Here is a 19335-nt window from a genome sequence, read left to right as displayed (position 1 = left end):
GTCTACAGCATGTGAAACCTTTATTATTTTAACATGCATATTGGGGCCAAAAGGCTACGTTCAGGTTGGGCCCCCTTGTGCAAGGCCCAGTACAAACATGTAATAAATGACTGTCCCTGCTTTTTACAGTCTTGCACACGTGCACAAAATACTGATGTGGAAATAAAATAACAATGGCAATAAACTTATTATGATATTGATAATGCTGACCTTTGTAAAGCACTTTGAGGTCTATGGATGAAAAACACTATGTATGAGATCAGTATTATTGTTATTGCTTATTATTGTAAAATAAATGTTCATTGTGATATTAATGATGTTTGAAGATATTATTATAAAACAAATATAATAACCTAAGTAAATGTCAGATATTATCATCATCCAGGAAATAAAGATACTTGAACTGTGTATGAGAAGCAAATAGCAACGATTAAGACATAATCAGCTTAATCTGAAGCAAGGGAGATTGGGGTTAGATAGTAGGAAAAACTTTCTAACTATAAAGATAGTTAAGTACTGGAAATAGGTTAAAACAGAGGTTGTGGCATCTCTGTCCTTGGGAAGTTTTTAAGAACAGGTTCGTTAGACAAACACCCATCAGGGATTACCTAGGTAGACTTGGTCCTGCCTCAGCGCAGGGGGCTGGACTAGATGACCTCTTGAGGTCCCTTCCAACCCAACATTTCTGTGATTGCCTATTTCTTTTTCATTAACTGAAGCTGATTACCTGCTCTCTCTGTCTTTTTAAGCTGTTGCAGATGAAGCTGGATACTATTTTTTCAATGGGAATTACAAAGTCGACAGCCCAAAGAACTTCAACATTGCAGGCACGGTGTTCAAGTACAGGCGGCCTATGGATGTTTATGAGACTGGCATAGAATATATCGTCGCCCAGGGGCCGACTAATCAAGGCTTGAATATAATGGTGTGCGCTGGCTTTTTATATTTGCAGGGATAGGAATTGCAGGAAGAGAACAGTTGAATCCTACTGATATGTTTCCTCTCGTGTGTTTCTCAACCACATTCGTACTGGTGGTCACATCCTCTGGATGCAGTCCCAGTAGCTGAGCTACATGCTGGGGATCTTTACAGGTGGTGCTTGAATTACAGGTGGGGGTGGGAAGCAGGGCCGGCTCCAGGCACCAGCCTGGCAAGCAGGTGCTTGGGGCGGCCGCTCCGGAGAGAGGCGGCACGTCCAGGTATTCGGCGGCAATTCGGCGGACGGTCCCTCACTCCCGCTGGGAGCAAAGGACCTCCCACTGAATTGCCGCCGCAGATCGCATTTTTTTTTTTTTTTTTGGCTGCTTGGGGTGGCCAAAACCCTGGAGCCGGCCCTGGTGGGAAGCACCCTTCTCACAAATGTTGAAATTAAAGCAAGCCACTTGACAGTCAAGGCCCTCCTATTTTCCCCCTATAATTTGAACACTGTCCACAGGGCTTGGGAGGAAGTTTTCCTCTCCCCGGCCATAAAACAGCAGCTACTCCATGACTGCAGAGTGGCTTCTTTGCTGCTAATGCAGACATTTCCCCACTGAGTTTTCTAGCTGTGGCAAAAAATGCAATTCAGGGAGGAGCCTGTTGGAACATGACAAGCAAGGAGAGGTGAGGCAGGTCAGAACCAAATTCTCCCCCGGTATTGGATTGATAAGGCTGCAGGGAGCAGAGGTACAAGCAGCCTGCAACTTGCACTTTACATGGTAGCCCCCAGAGCAAGCCCTTGATGGGGTGGGGTTGGACAGCTGAGAGTTGCATTGATTTGATGGCTCCCTGGGGCAGCCCCCTAAGGAATTTGGAAAGTTTCCCCTTGCCGTGGATGAACATCCCACTCAGTAAACTTACTCCCCACAGGGAAAGAGGATCTTGGGGGTGAGCCTGGCCCCGTGTTGCTGACCAACACATTGTTTTACTGGCATCACCAGTTCAGAGAGAACACGGGAGCCTTTCAGAGGCAGATCTGGCTTTAATGAATGCTGGTTTATTAAATTATCATTTTGGATGGATGACAAGCCTGGGCATTGAGGGTGTGTGTGGGGGGTTGTCTGTTCTTCTCCTTGGCATTAGTATCTCAGTCAACTGAAAAGGAGAAGACAATTGGGCCATCAAACAAAAAACTGCCCAAATCTTAAAACACAATATTACTGCTATTATGGGTTCCACTGCAAGGAAAGGAAAGAAATTCATCCCTATGCAGAGAACCTGCACACCGGCCATGCATCCCTTAAACGGGCCTCTTTACGGGGTGAATTTCACCCTCTGAGCCAAATTCTGTCCTGGGTTCCCTATACATGGCTTGCATTGAAGACACTGGAAGCCCCTTTATATCTCAGGGAAATGATTAGCAAATAGCCATGGGACGGCTGGTGCCTTGAGAATTTTCTCCAGCACCGCATTATCAGATGTTTCTTTTTTCTTTTTTTTTTCCAGAAGGGATGATGGTAACAGTAATGATGGATTTCAAGGTCTGTGCAGCTTTTTCTTCAGTCCCTCAGGGGTTAAATGAGACTTAAATGGTGCACTGCCTTTGTAGCAGCCCTCTGCACAGGGGGGAATTCCCCCCACTTCTGTGGGTTTTGCAATGATCAGAAGTGCGGAATGACTACTTCATAGCACGCAATTCATTGGGCAAACTGAGCTTTTGTTTTCTGTTGGCCAATTGTCTGTGGGCAGCTGATGATTGTTTTCAGAATGATTCATTATTACCAAAGTCTTTCCCCACACCTTTCATGCGAAGATCTCCAAGCGCGGGAGAGAAAAAAATGGTAAAGTATCATTATCCCCCTTTTACAGACTGGGTGAATGAGGCACAGAGGGGATAAGTGGCTTGCCCAAGTCCTTACCGTCAGTAGTAGCTAGGACTAGGACCTAGATTTCCCAATCTAGTGCTGTATCCACTAGGCAACACTGCCAAATAATTTATGATAACTTTCTGTGGTGCCAGTTACAATAGATATATGATATGAACTCATTCCCTAATGATACGGCAAAAGGCACATTAAAAATGGATAAATAGGTACTAACCAGCAGCCATTTTGAGACAATAAGGCAAAATGTAGAATTCTATGCCGAAAAGACATTACATCTTGGTTAACAGTAATTTAATTTGCTTTCTTTAGGTATGGAACCAAAACGGCAAGAACCCATCCATAACATTTGAATATACTCTTCTAAGGAAGCCACATTCAAAAATTATTCAGCCTATCTACTACACCTTTTCTGAATCCGAGAGCGAGGAGAGCAGAGAGTTCGATGGAGAAGTGCCTTTGGGGTTTAGCCAGCGCAATGCCAGCTACTTCGGGAAACTCTCCAGGGAAAGGATAGATCTGGCGAACCAGGTGTTTGGGAGGCAGGACACTGAGGAAGATCTGAATTTGAGCAAAGGTCAGGAAACCAATGAAGTTTATGAAAGAGCAGAAGCAATTGACTGTGAACCAAAACTGAAGGGCAAACAACCCAAAGGTAAGGAGGAGACCCGGACTTTGCAATGCTGCTTTTCCGAGTTTTTGATGAGACAAGTTCTGCTTCCTTGGTTAATTTTTTTGGAATCCTGGGAGGGCTCGTACAAATGTCTCTGCTTATCCATCCTCTTTGCCCGGAGGGGTCTGGTTTCTGGCTGGGCTGTAGGGATGGCTGCAGTTGCACATCCCAGCCGCAGGAGGCCATGGCAGTGTTTGCTTTGCAGGCTGCCTTTCTATCTCCCTCTTCCCAATGTCAGGAGGCAGCTGCAGTAGGCTCTTCCCCCAGTCCTCTCCCCAGTACCTTCCTACACCCACCCAGAACCCCTCTACCCCCACCCAACCCAGCACCCTTCTCCTCCCACCCAACTCACTCACCCCAGCACCCCCTACGCCCACCCAGCACCCAAACCTCCTCCATTCAACCCAGCACCTCCCTACATCCACCCAACCCAGGACTCCTCATCCCCCATCCAATCCGCCCCCCTACTACAGCACCCTACTACACCCACCCAACACAGCACCCGTCACCCCCCACTCAACTCACCCACCCCAGCATCCCCAACCCCCTAGTACCTTCCTACACCCACCCAGAACCCCCCTACACCCACCCAACCCAGCAGCCCCCATCCAGCACCTACACTCACCCCTGCCCAGCATCTCCCATCCCTACCCAACCCGCCTCCATCCAGCTCCCCTCTATACCCTCCCAGCCTGCCCCCACAGAACCCAGCACCATCTCCCGGCATTCCCACTACCCCGGCGCCTCACCCAACCCAGCCTCCAGCCCCTGGTTGTGGTAGGACAGGGAGAGCTGTGGCTTATTCTGTCTTCTCAGTGCTGGACAGAACGTCTGCAGTAGTGGGGAGTGGAGCAAAACCACGATTTTCCCTTAACAAAAGCTTGCTCCTGTGACACATGTAACTGAAGAAGCTCTTCAGGACCTGGCAGCTATGAACACCCAGTCCTCCAGTGTGAGTAAGTGTGATCCACAGGGCCTAACTGCCTGTGAACTACTGCCACAGCTACCACCAGCCACTCCCGCTGTCTCTTGACGCAGCTGCACAGACCCATCGCCTGCACTTTCTGCTTCTCCCATCTCCCGTGTTGAGTTTATTTTGTGGTTGTTGTTCTGTTCCCCCTTTGCTCCAATCCAGATTCAAACGCAACCAGGTCTGCTTACCTGACAGACAGAGATGACAGAGACTTTGACTCGCGATTCACCTCCAAGGAGTTCCTGTCAGAAAATGCAATTACCGACAAGCTTCTGGACAAAACCTCGGACTCGAAAGAATTAGTTCGGAACATGACCATGAATAGCATCTTTGCCCAAGGGGACCCAATCAACTCTGTGGGGTCGCACATAGACAGCCTTTACGTCGACTACGAAGACAATGAAGGGGTGGTGACGTACAGCATCAACGGCACCTACATGGAGCTGAGCAGCGACAAAATAATCAACACTTCATCAGAGACTCAGTTTTCGAACGCTACCATTACCCTGACCAGCCCCCAAGGGAACAGAACCCACAAAGCAAGGTAGGGGACACGTTTTTAATAATATTCAATCCCATTGGTTTCTGTGCTGTTCTCTTACATGCATTGCACGTAGGGCAGTCCAGGTTACACATTTTGATCTATAAGGTAAGTGGGATGAAGACATAATAAAAGGTTTCTGCTAGAGGTTAATTTGCAAAGAAAATTCAAAAATGCTGTCAGGGGAGGGAAAAGAATTGACACCTTAACAAGATAAAAAACCACTATCCTCATTAAAGGGACATTGGCCAGTGTATTTTTATAGCCTATTGCTCTCTGTCTATTGTAGCATTTCATTAGAGGACTGACTATAATAAAACCTCTTTTCCTACTAATTTTGAGTGCTCTTATTTGACCCACACTTATTTTCCCCTGCTCCCCTTTCCTTATATTTCTAATGCAGCAGAAGTTGGTATGGCTCCTTTTTGTGTACTTGTGGTCGATTGTCATCCACCAGCATTGTCATTGATGTCAGCAGGAATGTGCATACCGTAGCTTCCGGGAATAACCTCTGTTAGTTAATTATTGTTCGAGAGCCGGGGGGGAGGAGGGAAAGAGGATAACAGCTTTTGTGCAGGTCCTACAAAAATAGGTTGGTTTGTTTCTTTTATTTAATTTGTTGCTGAAGAAGCACTGGTGTTAGCTGATATTTATTAAGAATACGAAAACACTAACTACCAGCTGGTTGTTTTGAGCGAGGTCAAATATGGGGCATGAACTACAAAGACCCTTGACTTGGTGTTTCCTATTGACTCTACTATGAAATGTTATTGGTTTTTAAACAAGGCATAGAGTGTATTTAACAATTATATGTACAGACAGGCAGGGCATGGATTAAGGGGCATTTAGGGACACATGGTTCTCCTTGTTAAGTAATTTACTAAGAGAGGAATTCCCCGTAAGGACTAAATTGTGGATCTTCATCCATTTCTTCCCCTATCAGATAGTTATCTTTGGGGCTAACAATACAGAGAAACAGTACAATTTACTGTAAAATTGGCACCAATTTTAGTGAGCACACTGCCTTCTTTACAGTTACTTTATGTGCTGGGAGAGCTGGCGGCAGATGCTGTCCCCTGCCGTAGGGGTGCACTGGGGCTGGAATCGTAGAGCAAGGGGCCAAAGGGATGAATTCCTTGATCACAAGGACACCATAAGGCAGTGAGAAGAGGTCCTGCATTCCCCCTCACAACCACTGGTGCAGGGGCTGCTGGGGGTGGGGTTAGGGACACAAGGGGGTGTGTTGGAACAGGAGAGGGTGTCTGTAGCATACGCAGCTAGGGAGATTCTGGGCTATTCTGGACTGCAAAGCTTCCAATAGGCAGCGCTCCAGGACAGTTCAGATTTATCCCAGAGGCTGTTTCGGCTCCTGGAGCAGTCCCGAATCCCCAGGGCAAGAAGTGGATTCAAATGACCTTTGCCTGCCCTCCTCCTCAATTGTGCTGTCTGTGCTGTGCCCTCGGGAGGCACAGTGTACAGTCAGTCTTGGTGTCTGTTCTTGGTTCGGCCACTGATTTACTGTGTGACTTTGGGCAAGTCACTTCATCTCTCTCTGCCTCGGCTTCCCCACCCGTAAATTGGGGCTAGTGATGCTGACCTTTCAAAGTGGCTGTAGGTCTGTGGATTGAAGGCACAATTGAAGTGCTCTGTGGAATTTGCAATCTTCATGTCAATATATTTAGGCCCAAGAAATAACCATTAAACCAAACACACATGCCAGTAAGCGCCCTGCTAAGAGCTTTAAAACTCTGCTGAGGTACATTAGGTGTTAAGCCTGTCTGCTTTATTCAGTACCTGGGGTAGGAAAGGCTTTGCAAGGATTTTCTCTTGCGCTGCCTAGGAAAACGCTGTGTGTTTTGGGAGCACTTTCTGCAAAACCGGACTAGTGTCACTTAGCGTCAGTGGCCTATAATTTAAAGATGAACAATTTGGAGAGCGTGGATGGCCCAGTGGTTATGGTGCATGCCTACAACTTGAGAGATCAGGTTCCGTTCCTCGATCTATTGCTGACTTCTTGTGTGACTTTGGGCCAGTCTCTTAGTCTCTGTGCCTCAGTTCCCCATCTGTAAAATGGGGATGATAGCCCTGCCCGGCCCTCACAAGGGGGCTGTGAATTTTAAACGCATTCAGATAGGGGGCCAGATAGGCACCTAAAATAAAGAATTCTGCATATCAGCTGTGAAAGCCCCCAGTGACACACGGAACCTAAAACACGCTGTCTGTTCTCCCCTCCCCGCCCCAAAGACAGCGTTAGTAAGGGTTAATCCTGTTGAACAGGGTGCCCCATATCACAGTTTTCCTGGAAGTTCCTTTATTAAAATGTTCCCTTTTCCCCCACTCCCATTGAACTGAAGCAAAATGCTAATTTTGAGATCAAAATAGTCACTGATGGTTTAAACGAGCTACTGTTTTCTCAGATTGAGTTTTTATACCTGGGCGTTGAAAGGCTCCGATTCTGCATGGCGATTGAACTGGGCTAGGCACATGCTGGGAGTGGAGAAAGATGTCATTCGCACCCGCCCCACTAGTCATTGTCTGGCTCTGCATTGGGCTGACTTTCAACTGTGCCAGTTACCAGTGGTCCCCTAGGGACCATTCTGACAGCCATAGATTGTCAGGGCACAGGGATGTCACAGCCATGCCAAATGTTCACCAGCCACACCCTGTGTGCTGGCAGCGAGGGGGGGCTTAGGAGTGCCACAAGGCCCAGCTAAGCGAGAGGTAGGGCAGCTTTGTGCCACCAAGGGAGTGCAGAGCTGAATCCACTAGCCCCAAAAACTCTCCTTAGGAAGCAGGCAGTGAAAAAACGGCATGTGCTTCATTTAAAATTTTTTTTTACACACTTCACTGAAACATCGTTCTCCAGCGTGGTTGTTCAAAGGGTACTTATGACATAATCGGCAACTTGTTCTTCCAAATATAGCGCCTCTGTGTGTGTGTGTGTGTGTGTGTGTGTGTGCGCGCGCGCGCCCGAGCGAGCTCTGCCAGAAAAGGCCAGACCACACTCCAGTGCATCTCGGCACATCATGTACTGCATAAATCCACAGTCCAGAGGACGGTGGATTGAACAGATAAAGAGTATGATTTATGGGGACAGTTTCTGGAGATGCTAAGAAAAGCTGGCGGAAGGCAAATTGGAATTTTGTTGTTGTAAAACTGCTGGAGCCTTCAAAGCTTTGCCTCACTTGGGTACAGACTGGAGCAGAAGGTGGAGGGATGGGCCCCAAACCTGCCATGGATGGAGATCAACAGCTGTGCTGGAGAGTCACTGGCAATTGGAAGCCACTCCATAGGGCTCAACAGTAGAGGGCAGTGACAAGAGGAAGCGGGAAGCAGTGACTCTCTGCAGTCTGCTCCCTTCAGATCCGGGCAGAATTCTAGTCAGTTGACCCAGTACTGACTACTCCTTAGGGGGAGTTTTGATCCTGGATTGCATGATGTCATGGCTTGCTTAGGAAGGGTGCAGCTATAGGGGAGGAAGGAATCAAGAGAACAACTGTGTTCTGTGTTTGTCCTGAGATCTTGGTTCAGCTGCAGGCTCAAGGAATGGAGACCTCTGCCAATTCCATGTGGGTTGGGAAATCCATTCTCCCGACAGAGCAAAGCAGAGGGAACTCTGTGGCCATGCCTACACTCAGAGAAAAAGTGTATTTTTAACATGTTCACGAGACCACATGTTCACATATAGACCAGACAACTGTAGTTTTAATAGGTGTTGCTGGTCCAGGTAAACCCAGGCTCCCGCTGGTGTTGACCTCCACCAGTTAATGTGTTAAAACCTTATTTGCATGAGGATTTTAACACATCTTAAAACCACACTAGTCTGCAAGTGAAAACACAGGTTATTGGCAAACCTTATGTGGATTTTCCCAGGGGCAACTTGTGGCCCTCTGCACTGAATTCTGCTCTCTGCTGAAGCTGAAAGGGTTACGCAGTTGGAACTGAGAGCAGAATTTGGCTGGTTACTGTTCTGATTTTCTTTTGGAAGAGAAGGTTAAAAAAATATGGACCTAATCCATATTATTCCATTTGTACCCATAAAATATACAGGTATATTCTATCTCATTGACTTCAATGGCAGCAGGATCAGACCCATATCTGCTGGCTGATAACATCTTGGGCCTGAATCCCCACTGATCTGTTTCTTGTACAGTCAAGTTCACAAGTGCAAAGTAGGTGCAAAATGCTGTTAAATCGGAATGGTTACTGAGGTTAATCTCCTTCACACTCACTTTGCACTGGTGTAAAAATCTGGACTAGAAAGCAAAAATTATGAGTTCAAATTCTTTGAATATTAAGCCTCTGCATTCACTTGTAGTTGTGAGGGTTATTCTTCTGCTGCAGAGACCCTGGCTTGAATCCGGCAGCCAAAACAATACCAGATTCCAGGATGGTAATTTCTGCCAGAAAGAGATGTTCGCTTCTATGGCCCCAGGACAGCAGCTCAGTATAACGCCAATATGGATGCGCCTGGTCTGTTGCAGAAGGAGGGGGGGGGGGCGCTAATTTTTGTTGTTGTTGGTTGCTTCAGAAACATGGACACAAAAGCTCAGAGGGGGAGGAAAATGGGTGACCTCAGCGCAACCCATAATAATCATCATAATTAAAAAAACCCCCACCAGCCTGGTTGTATAACGACTCACTGCTGTTTGCATTTAAAAGACAACAAAACAATAGTTATGTCTGTGCTCTAAATAGGAAGAGAACTAACTGTTAACCATATGACGAACTGGCTAATTTATCTAGAAGTTGTTTCTGCAACATCGTTACTTGTAGAAGAAGCTCTTTGAGTTCCGATCACATACATTAAAGGGACACTGTTGAGGGGGGTTCTAATCTCCAAATGTGATACAAGCCTATTTTGCGTGTGTGTGTGTGTAGGAGGGAGGAGGGAGTAATGCCATACATATTCCAAAGGTCAAATTCTGCACTCAGTTATTCCAGTTTCAGTCTAGAGCAGCGGTTCTCAAACTGTGAGTTGGGACCCTGTTTTAATGGGGTCACCAGGGCAGGCCTTAAACTTGCTGGGGCTCGGGGCCACAGGCAAAGCCTGAGGGCTTCAGTCCTGGGTGGCGGGGCTCAGGTTACAGGCCCCCTTCTTGGGGCTGAAGCCCTTGGGCTTTGGCTTTGGCTCCCCTGCCCAGAGTGGTGGGGCTTAACCTTTGCCCCCCTCACCTCCGCTGCCCAAGGCAGCAGGGCTTGGGTGGGCTCAGGATTCAGTCTTCTCTCCTGGGGTCGTGTAATCATTTTTGTTGTCCGAAGAGGGTCACAGCGCAATGAAGTTTGAAAACCGCTGGTAGGGTAACCCTTTTGAAGTCAATGAATTCAGCGACACGGGTGAAAATCCAAAGGGATCCCCAGTCATTGGAGTTATTTTGGAATCGCACTGGTGTGACTGAGAAAAGAATATGGCCTGAAGTATATAGGCGGTGCTGTCTTTCTCCAGATACATTTTAAAAACGTAAAAAGAACAGACGCTGACCACCATTTTTATGGGTCCTACGGAAAATCATCATTTTATGCCCCCTCCGCCCCGGCTGGCTCAACAGCAGTAGTTAGTGAGAAGACAATTGTTGGGACTGCGTTGACATCAATGGGTGATGCTGGTCGGCAATCAAAGCTGTTTGGGCCAGATAAAGCATTATTTATAGCAAGCCAAGGTTGTGATTTTTAAACAAAAATAGCCATGTTAATTTCAGCTCCATTTCAAACACAGGAAGCAACTGTTTGCCAAAATGACAGAGGCAAAATCAATGGGGAAAAATGAGACTGTTTTTAATTCTTCTAAGAGGTCATTATTAACAATGAAAGGAGGGTACGTCTAAAAGGGAGACTATAAAAATACTCAACAGTGTCCTTTTAAAGCTTTTATGTGACAGAATGGACATGAACTTTTCTCATGAATGCATAAATAAGGCAATTTCAGAGCTTCTGCTGCCTAGAAATCACACAAGCTGCATATCTTGCTAAGCCCGAGACAGCGGGAGATCAGGATATAACCGTCTATACAATTTTAAAACATGCTAGCAATTTCAAGGGTTTAAACAAAGTTATGAGTGCAGTATTTAAGATTTGATTGTTGTAAAGGTGCAGTATCCCTGATGCATTATAATGTTACATTCTATACCTATGCAATGAGGTTGTGATTCTTGGTTTTGTAAATGCTTGTATGTATACCAGGAGAAATTCATAATGCCTTTACCAGTGACATTACATTTGTGAGTATTGTGTCCTAAGAGATGTACATTATATAAATAATCGAGCAAGAGTGACATAGAGGCAAATATGAACTTGGAATGCCTGTCTGTTTAAAAACCAAGGTTTGTTTTGAAAAGCTGTCTGAGCGAAGTACTATTCAGCATTTAGGGTTTCGAAAACTGTACGTTTATGGGATTTGAAAATCTCAAGTCGGTAGAGGGAATGTTTGCGGTCCCATGTCTGAGCAGTAGCAATTAGCGCGGCATATTTGTATTTCATGCCGCTATCACCAGGAAGGAGATACTGCACCTTTAATTACTGTATATTTAGGGTCAGGTGTATTTGAGCAGAAATGCAAAACTTTGTTAAATTCTGAACTGTTTCTACATGTGGGTATTTTTATCCCATTCTCTCTATTTCTAGACAGTGGAAGCTCTGCCTCTAACCGGGCTGGGGATTCTACTTGGGGATCAGGACAGGTATGTTGTAAAAAACAAAAAACAACCAAACCAAACCCCCCAAAACCGAAACAAAATCCCCCCAGACCCAACCAAACCGCAACGGAATCAGTTTGAGTGTTTGATGTGACGTATCGAGGCTCTCCTTGTAAATGCTTTTTTTTTTTTTTTTTTTTGCTTATTGCTAGAAACAGATTGAAGTTGTTAAGAAAGGGCCAAGGTGTGAGTGCTGCTGACATGTACAGGTGGAAGCTTTCCTCCCACGAACCCTGCAGCTCTACATGCACTACAGGTAGTTATCAGAAGCAGCCAAATTCAACCTCTGCAGAAGTACTGAGATCACCCGCTGAGTGAGTCGCTTTTATGTTTGTTAGAGATGGGGAGAACCTGGTAATGTTTAGGGGCCTGATCCGAGGCCTTTGGATCAGACCTCAGGTGAAGTTGCCCTGATCTGCTAAAGCCCAGACCCTGCAATCAGATCTGGGCAGAGGATCCCTGTGTCCACGGGGAGCCGCTTTCTGACTTGATAGTACTTTTAGTTCACTCTGCACAGGTGTAAATGCAGGGGAGAGGAAAATCAGGCCCTGTCAGGAACCAGCAGGCAACATTTTCAAAAGAGCATCAGTGACTGAGGAGTCTATTTCCCATTGGCACCTAGGCTTCTGAGTCATTTGGGGATTTTTGAAAATAGTACCCATTTCCACTCCACTGTCAGCTCACTCCTTGCAATGTGTCACTTTAAAACCAATCCTAACAATGTGCTTTTAACACTTCTAAATGGATACAGGCAGAGCCTACACTGCACATTTTATATGAAACATTGGTATGATTTTTTAAACGTTCCCTTTTACGTACTGATTAACGTTTTCTTAATTTACTAGCCCAGCAGGGCTACGCTGCGGAGTATGGTGTCCTGCAGGACCATAAAGCTTGCACCAAGTTTTAGCATACTGGCTTCTTGAATTGAGCCACTATGCCAGTGGAATGATTGAAACCCATGTGCCTGTCTTTTTTTTTTTTTTTCTTTCTAAACTGTAAGGCTCCGTTTCTTTCTGACAGAGAAACTGTACAGCTGTGGCAGAAAACGAAGTAGCATTCGTTGTTTGAGTTTGTTTTGTTTCTCTCTTTCCTGATCTGGAGTCTGATCTCAGTTACATGGGTGGAATCTGGAGTAATTCCATTGATATCAATGAGTTCAGAATCCGGCCACCATCTTTCCCCCTATTTCCCTCTCAAGGCACAGTTTCAAATTACCAGATCTCCACATTTCATTGATTAGAAGGGCGGGGAGTAATGTTGCTAATAGGTCTGGCCTGTGACAAATCCATGACTTGCCTTGAAATATGCATATAGGTAGAATAATCATCTGATAGTGGGGTTTGCCTGTATCGTTTCATACATAGCACAATAATTAAAATAAGCCGGATACGCCATTGCTTCTGGAATTAGGGATGAAAAAAAGGGGAATAAAATCTTAGGAGGGAGACTTTTTAAGGGAATGAATGCACATATCTTTTTGTAAGCATGCCAGAGCGGTTGGCTATGGCCCTACTATGAAATGTATAGGGACCGGGAATGTGGACAATGGTTCCTCAGTTCAAAATCCTGGAACCCACAAAGTTCAAGTATGTCCTTAAGCTCTGTGATTCCTACTGAACAGCCGTCTCCTAGCTGAGGCAGGCTTTCGACCTGACCCAAACTGTAGCCAGTGGGGAATGTCCTATCCAAACCACTCCTTGATCCTCACCTTTTTCTGTTGACATGTTGCAGAGGAGTGCTGCAGTGTCAGGAGTTGGTAGGTTTCTTTTAGTTTCATGCAACCTTGTGTTTCAGAAACCTGGCTGGAAGAGCTGGAATTCTTGGTACCTGTAGTCAGATTAGTCTCTTGATCCCAAGCCATGTCCCAGAAAGGACTGAACAATATTTATTCTGGCTAACAAGGCTGGAGGGGAAAAAGTCTCAGCATGATGACATTCTGCTTTCTGTGCTTAAACAGGGGAGGAGGGATGGATTCCTCTTTCAATAATCATGTAAGAACCAATGCTAGGCCAAGTGCACTGTATATCTCTTGCAGGCAGTAAGGTGCAATTGTGGCATGAATTGTGTCGATGTACCGGGTGGAGGGAGGGAGATGGGAACCTCTTCCCCAGCCCCTTGGTGCACCCACACAAGAACTGGACAGAATAAAACTCTTTTGAGAGCCAGAGGGAGGGACCCTGATAACATGCCTGCAGGCCTTTGGCAGCATGGTGAGACTCCCTGAACATCTTGCACCTATGCTAGCATTGGTTGCAAGTCCTGGTTGGGGTGTCATGCTGTTCTGCCTTGGAACAGCACTAAGGAGAACTTCAAAGTGTGCTACCCCCGGCATCCCCAGGGCCGCCCTGCTCCGTACAGGCAGGAAGAATTCTCCATTGTTCCACTCCCCAAGTCCCATCCTCTTCTGCCACCAGCATCCCTGATGACTGTCAGTTCAAGTCATGGCCCTTCAATTTTAATTTGGAAAGACATTTTGGAACATGCAGTTCACAAACAGTTTGGGTGTAAAAATCACCAAGCATGCATTTTGTGTGTGTGTATTTTTTTTAAAAATAGGAGTGATGTCCACATATGCAATGTGTGTTCGTTATGATGGGATCGAAGTGGATGATACGTACTGTGATGCCATGACCCGTCCCGAGCCTGTCCATGAGTTCTGTGCTGGAAGAGAATGCCAGCCAAGGTACTATATCAGTAAGGAGCTCTTCACGGGGCCATACGTTTTGTCTTCCTTAGAATTATTTGGAGTTGGTGGGGATTCTCTTCTAGGTTCTAAGCAGTGATGGGCCCAAGCCACCAAGTTCGGAACCTCCCCAAAGTTCCTGGGGTGTTTGGCTCTGGGGTTTGGTTTGGGCCCATCTCTAATTACAAGGGCTATCTCCTTCCCAGGCCAGCACAACAAAGGGGAGAAGAACTCTTTGGTCAGAGCCAGATTCTTCACAGTGAGTTAGGCTGAAACATGCTTTATTGATCCTTGGATGTTTGCATTAGTCAGGGGCGGGACAACCCTCTTGTGCCACAGGCCTTGCTCCTGTGGTGACATGGTGGATAGGCTGAGAAGTTAGAGCTCTTAGGAGCACTGTGTAAGGGCCTTGCCTGGCTAACGGTGTAAGGGGAGGAGGCTTCCTGATCCCTCTTCCCCTCCTGCACCTTTCCCAGCAGTGACTCGCATGGCAGGACTCAACCTTGCTCCCAAACAACAGCTCCTGTTGATATAGAACCTAGACCAGTTTCATTCTCCACTCTTGTAAGGGGAAGCGGAATCAGCCAACAAGTGTTACATTCCCAGAGCTTTGCTAGCATCAGCGATCAGGTTAATGCACAATGAGATGCATCAGCAACAGCGTTGGGTCTAAACGAGAACCCTGGGTTTGATCCCCCAAACTCTGGGACAGTTCAGACTCTGACTCAGTTCCTGATATGAACTGCATGGTTCGGCTCCGTCTCTACAGTGGAACCCCCAATCCAAAGATCTTTTTGTTTCGGGGAAGTTGAGCTTCCAATCCAGATCCAAACTTTATGGCGTAGGTCCATCTCTAATTACATTTTTAAAGGGTTTGTTCTTTTCAAGGTTTGCTAGAAACACAAGTTATGGGTGGGATAGATCAATGCCTGCCAAAGGGAAAAGGACTAAAAAGGCAGGGAAAGGAATGTTACTTGTTGTACTATAGGCGGCACAAAGTGAAAAGAAGCAAAACTGCATGATGCACGTTCTGTAATAGTGCTTTGTTACTGAAATAACACAAAGGTAGGCTAGAGCCGTGTCAGAGGGCTGCATAAACCTGCAAACGCATGGAAAGGGGAAGTTTAGCATTTTGGCAATTGGTGCTGCGTTTATTGTATTGGAAAGGTGTGTGAGTGTGTGTGTGTGTGTGTGTGTGTGTGTTTGTGTGTGTGTGTGCACTCCCCTTTTCCAATGGCAAAATCTCTCTGGACCCAGGATATTGAGACCAGCCACGTTCACCCACCCCACTGTGCCCATGTCTTGCTAACTGGTTTAGTGTCTCCTCTGAATGTAAGTGGCACTTCTATGTGTGCAGTGTCTTTTTAGAGCTGCCCCGCTCATGGCACCGGAGCTTACGTCCAGAAGCAAACGTGTGACCCCTGGAGTGTGTACCGAGCACAGTGACGGTTTTGCTTGGAGACACTAATGCTCTAGAACCCTGGTGCTTGACCTTTTCAGGTTGGCCATCCTTATTGGAAGTCAAAACTTTTTGCGACCCCCATCTATATTTACTATAAAAGCCAGGGTAAAAATGTCTCTGTGTTAAGCCTAGATAATTGCTTTGCGGGTGTGATTCAAGAGGTTGATGGAGAATTCTTTACCTTGAGGGATAGTGGTGGGGAGCTCGGGGGGAAGAGCGAGAGTTTCACAACACCATGCGACCTCCTGATTGCCTTCGTGACCCCCTGCCCTGGACATCATGACCCATCAGCTGAAAACCGCTGCCCAAGAACCGCTTCTTTTACCCTTATTTTCCTAATGGGTCGATTTTTACATTCAAAACAAAGCATGTTTCATCAAAATACCTGTAGCATCGTAGCTGTGCTTATACTCATTGATTGATACAGCCCTGTCTTATGCATGTGTTTATATAACCAATCCAACAGATTAGCTTAGCACTGACTTCTGATGTCAGTGGAGTTAAACTGGGGTAAATGTGGCACATTTGGCCTACTGTAGTTTTTGAAAGCTGTGTGGGTACTCTCTGGTATTGGGTAAGGGAGCATGTAACCTAGGCAGCTCTTTTAAGTGTACCCCAGGGCAAAATATGAGGGTCCAGTCCTTGGAGATTTTGTGGTATCCACACCTCTTATTGATTTCCAGGGATAAATCCCAAAGCTTGTTTAATAATGAGCTGGGTGGTCAGTTTATTTCTCCTGCTTTAGACATTTGTAAAAGTATTTTCTTTAAACTAGGGGCAAATGTTGGTGCTTTTGAAGGCATGCGCTATGACATCGATACCGGGTGGAGATGGGCAATGCACACGCTTCCCTTCACCGACCAGACATGGATGCCTGGGTCTGCTACAGTAATGCATTTATCTTAAAACTTCTGAAGTGAATCTGCCAACTGTGTGGAAATGTGCTCTGGATGTATGTCCTTTTAGGGCTAGACTGAGACCACAAAGGTCATTTTCACATGGAACTATCTGGCTCTCTATCTCTGGGTTTTGTTCTGGCGTCTGTTACGGTAGTGTCTGTGCATCTTACAGTTCATGTGAACTCAGGTCTCCAGGGTGAAATATTAGTAGATTGACGCACAGCAACACCTAATCCTACCTTGTATGGATATATCTGAGACATTTACAGCCCCGTTACAGAATGTGCCTATTGCAACAATCTCCGTACAAGATTTACCATTCACAGGGTCACTGACAGCCTTGAAGAACCATTGCTGAGCTCCGATAACCTTCACATAATACTGTTTTCCTAATCCACTATTACGTTCATATCTACCACACGTCTCCCATTCAGACTGTGAATACTCCCGTTAGAATCTTTCTCGCTTCCTTGCAGGTGGGAGACGAGTAGCTGGAGCGAGTGTTCCCGCACCTGCGGGGAAGGATACCAGTTTCGCATTGTCCGATGCTGGAAGATGATCTCTCCTGGTTTCGACAGCTCTGTCTATAGCGATCTGTGCGAATCTGCTGATATTACCCGGCCGGACGAACGCAAAATCTGCAAGAACCCAGCATGTGGGCCTCAGTGGGAAATGTCAGAGTGGTCAGAGGTAAATCCCCAGAAAAGTGTTGGCAGCCTGTGGAGAGACAGCAGGCAGCAGTGACAAGGGATCAGCTCCCACGTGCTATGTACATGATTGCCTTGCTTCCAGATCCCAAAAGAAGGGGATGCAGAGCTGAAAACTGAGATGCAAATCCACTGACTTCCACACAGACCTACCTAAGCCAGGACTATCTTAGCATTGTTCTTAAAACCAACCCCCGGTGTGGCCCTGCTGGTGCTAGCAATGGCAAGAGCATTCCCATGGACCAGGCCCTAGTGTTTTAACTACTGTCTCCTAGACCTGCTCCCAGTGGTGTGCCAGCGTTCACATTTGAATGAGGCCATGATGCAAATGGGGTCTTGGGGTGGAGATGTTTCCACAGTGCCTCTCTGCACCTCCCAGGACATGGCTTGCGTAAATCCCCACAAGCTTCCTTTAGCTCACTGATGGAGATGATTATGTGTCTCCTTTGCAAACCTCTACCCAGAGATGACCTCAGACCAGGTCTCCAGACCTTTGAACTCCAGGGAGTTTGGGTCAAGCCTGAGAGCATCTCTGCTCCTAGCCAGAGTTTTAGATTTTGAGTCTGGTTCTTAAACAAGAGGACTTTTCTCCCACAGGAATCGTGTTCAGCTGCACAGTGGCTGTGGGATATAAGAACGGCCCTACTGGGTCAGGCCAAAACCTTAGAACCTTAGCGTGGCTAACACCTGTCTTTTCGTCATCTTTCCTGACCTTCCTGTGTGCTGACTATTGAAAAGGCTGGTGATGTTTGATTCTGCATTTGCTCATGCCACTCCCTGCCTGTCCTCTTCCACTAGGAGAACAGCTCCTGTGAATCCTGCTTCTTATCTGGCACAGAGAAATCTGAAAAACAATTGTGCCTAATACATTTCTGAGTGCCTGAAAAATAACAGTAAACGTGGAAAGGAGGCTGCATCTCATAAACAATGATATTTTCTTATAGACATCTCTTCTTGCTGTCAGTTTTCACTGCACCACACGGAACATTAAACGGTCATAGTTCTGCTGTAAGCACATTGCTAAACCACTTGGAGGACGTTTCTGTGATATGTCTAATGTGGAACAGTTATTCTCTCGTCATAGTTTGTCAGTTTACATGTAAAAACCTTTGCGACATGGCAGAGGCATTCTGGAATGTTTTTAGCTGCGAAGTCATTCTCAAGATGGGTCAGTCTCTAGGCTTCATAGATCCTTTTCTCTCTCCTCCTGTAGAGATCTTTGAATTCATTTACAACCACTCCATCCTGTTGTGTGCCAGAGAATAGCTGCCAGCATTCCAGTATTTAACTTTCTAACATAAAACTCTTTAAATGATAAAACCAGTGTCCTTTCTTTGGGGGCCCAGGGCCAGATTTTGGTCTCAGGGTAAATCTGGAATAACTGCATTGACTTCAGTGGAGTTGTCCTGGATTTACACCCAAGTAATAGAGACCGGGCTCTAGCATGGATTTTCAGTAAATGTGTAAAACACACATGCAAGAGTGCAGTCATGCTCACACACATGCATGGAAAATAATCCCTAACGCTTAAGGGTTTTTTTTCAATTTTTAAATCTTGAAGTCACAGTACTGGTCGCTCTGCACAGGAGTGAAAAACAGCAAAGTCAAATTGCTCAAGGATCCTAAGGAAACACAGGAGTTTACCCTTCCAGTTCAGACAGCTGATCAGTGAGTCAGATATCCTGCCTTGCTCAGTGGCTGATAACTCATGTGTCAGAGGATGTCTAAGCAGCCCCATAACACAACTGACAATGATGCACTGCTGCACGTGAGGAGGGGAATAATTTCCTGCCTGACCTGGGGGGCTGATTAGTTTGTGCCCTGAAGTATGAGTTTTGGCTTTCCTTAAGCATAGATCATTATTGCTGCCAAATTAATCCAGGCCCCTTTCTAAGCAAGAA

The 19335-nt window shown here is 46.2% G+C and overlaps 1 protein-coding gene across 5 annotated transcripts in view; it reads left to right on the top strand.

The window, feature by feature from the left end:
• Nucleotides 1–19335, top strand: part of ADAMTSL2 (ADAMTS like 2) — a 106103-nt gene that overhangs the window by 72044 nt on the left and 14724 nt on the right. For 4 of the 5 annotated variants that reach the window (XM_054007064.1, XM_054007065.1, XM_054007063.1 and 1 more), the window contains 6 exons: nt 750–925; nt 3114–3456; nt 4610–4991; nt 11833–11936; nt 14240–14366; nt 17204–17417. In XM_054007064.1, coding sequence (XP_053863039.1) covers nt 750–925; nt 3114–3456; nt 4610–4991; nt 11833–11936; nt 14240–14366; nt 17204–17417 — 1346 coding nt within the window. The remainder of the gene's footprint in view (nt 1–749; nt 926–3113; nt 3457–4609; nt 4992–11832; nt 11937–14239; nt 14367–17203; nt 17418–19335) is intronic. The other variant, XM_054007066.1, reaches the window with a different exon arrangement.

This window comes from Malaclemys terrapin, chromosome 17, assembly GCF_027887155.1.
Source record: "Malaclemys terrapin pileata isolate rMalTer1 chromosome 17, rMalTer1.hap1, whole genome shotgun sequence".
NCBI classification, from domain to species: Eukaryota; Metazoa; Chordata; order Testudines; family Emydidae; genus Malaclemys; species Malaclemys terrapin.
Note: the sequence above shows the minus strand (reverse complement) of the source record. Positions and strands in the feature narration are given on the sequence as shown.